Below are 4,383 nucleotides of genomic sequence, written 5' to 3'. Positions count from 1 at the left end.
AGGCCTGGGGAGTGGGCGGGCCCGGCGCTCGGTCGTCGCGGCCCGGGCGCCCCGCGGCCGGGAAGGCTCGGAGGAGGCCGCCAGGTCGCCCCTCACCCCGGTGCGTAGGTGCCCGTTGACTCCGAGAGCGCCCTTGCTAGACAGCTTTCGGGGGGCACCGAGCCAGCCCCGAGGGGCCGTCCGAGACGTGCTGTGCGCGCCTGGGGCCGGCTGGATGCCCGCCGCTGCGGTTGCCGTCCAGCCCCTAGTGAAAATCGTGCGGGTGCACAGTTAGTGCAAGTGCAGGTGACGTGTCAGAGGACAGCGCGAGTCACCTCTGCAGCGAGGGCCGGCTTAGGAAGAAACGCAAAGAAAACCTTCGAACAAAGAAGCTCGGATAGAAACGCCTGCCTTTGGATGGTGGGATTTAAGACATCTTAAATGCCTCAGTGGCTTTGTCACCTGTGTATTTCTCCGTCCGGTTCAGGTTTTCTGCACTGGTGTACACGACCAGTCACGTAGGACTGGCTGGTTGCAGTATAGCGCTGTTTGAAAGCAGAGTACAGGCATGTCCTGCAGACAGAAATGATTTAACACAGAGCCCTTAGTGGAGATCGTGGGTGGAGTTGAGTGTTTTCCTGAAAGCACATGGGAAGAGGACCAAAGTATCAGGGGAGAGGAGGGGTCTTTTCATCTGTTTAAGAATTGTATACAGAAAGCGTGCACAGCAATAGAGGTTTAATGTCTGAGGCCAGGGGAACACATGTGCATTAAATCCTCTCATTTGCCAGACGCTGCCCGGAGGCCCCTGTTGGTGCCAGGACCAGAGCATCGGACTGGGATGGAGGGTAGGTTTGCTTGGTGTACACGTGTCTGCGCTCTGCACGTTGTGCCTGCGCAGAGATACCTTCTGTGCCCTCATCTTTGTTTAGTGGGGCTGTGAAATTGTAGGCAGCAGAATTTTTGATATTACAGACGGTAGTGATTTTTGAGGGGACTCCTAGGGCATGTGCTGGGACTTGGGGGGTGGAAGGGGGGGCATGTTGAGGTGCGTGCTGTCCCCGTGTTGACCCTCCTCACCGAGGCCTCCGGGCACTGCTGCCCCACCCATGTGGCCAAAGGGCTCTTTGAAGGCTCCAGAAATTGGCCTTGTCTAGGGAAGAGAAGTACCTTGGAGGCTGACATCTGATAGGATAAGGGTCTGAAGTCGACATGGACACGCTTTCTGTCTGTTCATAGTTCACACCTGCAAATGCCTCTGCTCCGCTTGCAGTTAAAACTGTCTTCCTATCAGAGTTCTGAAGGTTTGAATTTCTTATTAAGGAGTTCATAATCCCGGTTCAACTTCCAGGTTTACTCGTTTAATGATCTCAGAAGTTCTCCTACAGCTCCACTGTGAAGAGCTGACGATTAGGGGGAGTGAGTTCTGACCTAACATTTCTGCCTTCCCTACATCTTCCCCCATCCACACAGGACGCCTCTAGGGTGACAGGTGTGGACACTCCGCCTGCTTTATAATCATGAAGGAGACAGACCGGGAGGCTGTTGCGACAGCGGTGCAGAGGGTTGCTGGCATGCTCCAGCGCCCGGACCAGCTGGATAAAGTGGAGCAGTATCGCAGAAGAGAGGCCCGGAAAAAGGCCTCCGTGGAGGCCAGACTGAAGGTACGAAGCCAGAGAGGCCATGGGCGTTGGCTTTACTCGCAATCAGGACAGATCTGTTTATCTCGAGTTCTGGGTTCCTGCACATCATCATCACAAGCAGTAGATTTCCAAAGGAGATCGTGGGAATATTGGAAATCCCAAAGGAACAACGTCTAAGCACCCAGAAGTGTCCACGTCACTGTTAATGCCAGGATAGCAGCCACCCTGCCTTGTTAGAAGGTCTTCTACCGGGTGCTGCCGGAGAGCTCTTTGTTTAGGTTTTCCCGCACATGCTGTAGCTGGCGGCCGTGTGTCAGACACTCTGCTGGCCCTGGGGCAGGGAGGAGAGCTGGGCACGTGTGCAGGGTGTGGGAGTCGGACGTGACAGGAAATTCAGGAAATTACTCATTTTCAAGGTGTTTTATGCTTTGGATTGGCTTTCAACTTAATTTGTTAATTCATATGAAGAGGTGAGGTTTTTATATAAAATACATCCATTCAGTATAGTCATAAAGTATACAAACAGTATGGTTAAGACCAGGGTCTGCTGTAATTGGCAGGCAGCAGCATGGGCTTGGGATTCCAGAGAACGCCTTGGGAAGGTTAGTTCTCACACCGTTACGGCAGCAAGGTCACCTCCTCCGTCAGGAACACGGTCAGCATCCAGGTCATGTCAGGCCCTGTGAGACAGGATGAGGATCATTCATTTGTCCCAAAATGAAGCATCTGAAGACCATTAGACTTATTTAAAATGGTAGTTTTTCTTTAATTTGAAAAATAGTTTGGACTTATTACATTTTTAGTCAGAAATTTTATCTGTTCCAGAAACATGTGGGATTAACAAATGATTATCACTGGCGAGCTAGGAACCTCGTGCAGGCTCCTACCATCACCGTTAATTGCTTCTACATGCAGTCACGACCCCTGGGTCAGGTGTTTTCCTGGCTTTGATTGTGCCACCTGGTCTCTCCCTTCCCTGTCCCCTCCGCCTGCTGGCACTCCTTCACGCCCCCTCCCTCTGGCTGTACAGCACGCTCAGAGGGTGAGTCTGCGTCCCAGATGGACCGGCTCTGCACAGTGGTGCTGGACATCCTGAGAGAGCGAGCCAGCGAGAGGCCGGGGGGCGGGGAGAAAGAGAGAGAGAATCTTAAGCAGGTTGCATGCCCAGTGTGGAGCCTGATGCGTCTCCCCTGGGTGTCTCCCCCAGGCTGCGATCCAGTCCCAGTTGGACGGTGTGCGCACAGGCCTGAGCCAGCTCCACAGCGCGCTGAACGACGTCACGGACATCCAGCGGTCCCTGGCTGACGTCAGCAGGGACTGGAGGCAGAGCATCAACACCGTCGAGAGCCTCAGGGACGTGAAGGATGCCGTTGTGCGGCACAGCCAGCTCGCTGCCGCCGTGGAAAACCTCAAGAACATCTTCTCAGGTGGCTGGGGGGCCGGCTGGGGGGCCGCCTGGAGCGTCAGGGGCAGCCGTGCTCTTTCCCGCAGCTCTGCGGGCGATGCAGGGGTGGGTCCAGCTTTCGTGCGGGGCATTTTGTGGACCTGCCTCGGCGCAGCTGGTGGGTTTGATTCCCGCTTGTGCAGTTGACTTCTTGTTTGGACTGAGGACGAAGGGACCAGTTGCGAAGACCAGTAAAATGCTTGTAGTTCTGTTTGTGGGACAGACGCTCAGAAGGGGGTTCGCCAGACAAGTGCTATGTGAGCTTCGGTTCCCCGGCTGCAGTGTGGCTGTCAGGTCCGTAGACCAGGGGGGCTCTGACAGGTGAAGGGAAAGATGCATCCCAGCGAACAGGACAGAGGGCCTAGTTCCCAGAGAGGGAGGTGACGCCGGGGAGTGGCATTTTCTAGGCGGGAAAGAGTGCGCACAGGCCGGGGTGGGGAGGACAGAGGAAGTCAGTCCTGGAGCCAGGCCCGATGAGGGCCTGGGGGCTGGCGGAGTGGTGTGGGGAGAGGGGGTGTGGGAGCGGCCCTTTCAGGGCCTTGTCCCGGCACTTCATTCCTGAGAAGTACGTTCCACAGCCTGTCCGGAACAGTGTCGCTCGTCCCTGGGTAGACCCCCTGTCCACTCAGTACAGTCCAGAGCCCGTGCCCCCCGCTCCATCCCCTTCCCTCTGTCAGGGTCACCAGCTTCCCAGCAAGAGGCCTTGGGATGGTCCCGATCCTGTCCCTTCCTTATCCCATATCTGGTCTCCGTGAATTCTGTGTGTCTGCTGGCCCCTGAGCGTCACATGGCCTGGTTCTTCCCCCCGCTGCGAGGCCACAGCGCACCTTGGCAGCGCTTGTGTTCTTCCGCTCCTGCTCCCGGGACCCTCTCATGCCTGCGTCTGACCCCTTGCTCTGCACTCACCCCCCCACCCTGGGGTCTGATGACCCGGGCCACATTCCGAGCAGCTTCCCACCTCGCCCCACGGACGGCACGTCTCTTGCTGGCTCCACAGCAGGTGCCGAGGAGACCACTCCTCTTGGTGACTGTCCCCAGGACTGGCGTGGAGTCCCCATGCCCGGCTCTCCTTTGTGACACCCAGCCAGCACCTCGCTGTTTACTCTCTATCCTTGTGATTTGCCGGAGCCGCTCAAACTGCCCGCAGTTTGAAGAACTGACGACACCGGGATTCGTTGCAGAGACTTTTATTGGTTCTTTTCTTCCTTCTTCCTTCTCCCCCTCCCCGCTGCTTGCTCCCCCATATATACCTGCCGCCCAGGCTGCGCGGCAGCTCATGATAGGCTGGCAGAGGCAGGGCTGACCCATTCCATGGCC

The 4,383-nt window shown here is 56.6% G+C and overlaps 1 protein-coding gene across 2 annotated transcripts in view; it reads left to right on the top strand.

Annotated features, from left to right (window-relative positions):
* EXOC3 (exocyst complex component 3) overlaps window positions 1-4,383 on the top strand; it is a 21,151-nt gene that overhangs the window by 192 nt on the left and 16,576 nt on the right. Inside the window, exons 1-4 of one of the 2 annotated variants that reach the window (XM_029941123.1) lie at window positions 7-100; window positions 771-827; window positions 1,453-1,643; window positions 2,830-3,049. In XM_029941123.1, the coding sequence (XP_029796983.1) occupies window positions 1,500-1,643; window positions 2,830-3,049 (364 nt within the window). In that variant the 5' untranslated portion in view covers window positions 7-100; window positions 771-827; window positions 1,453-1,499. Of the gene's footprint in view, window positions 1-6; window positions 101-770; window positions 828-1,452; window positions 1,644-2,829; window positions 3,050-4,383 lie in introns of those variants that run through there. The other variant, XM_029941122.1, reaches the window with a different exon arrangement.

This window comes from Suricata suricatta, chromosome 6, assembly GCF_006229205.1.
Source record: "Suricata suricatta isolate VVHF042 chromosome 6, meerkat_22Aug2017_6uvM2_HiC, whole genome shotgun sequence".
Lineage (NCBI taxonomy): Eukaryota > Metazoa > Chordata > Mammalia > Carnivora > Herpestidae > Suricata > Suricata suricatta.
This window is presented reverse-complemented; position numbering and strand designations above follow the sequence as displayed.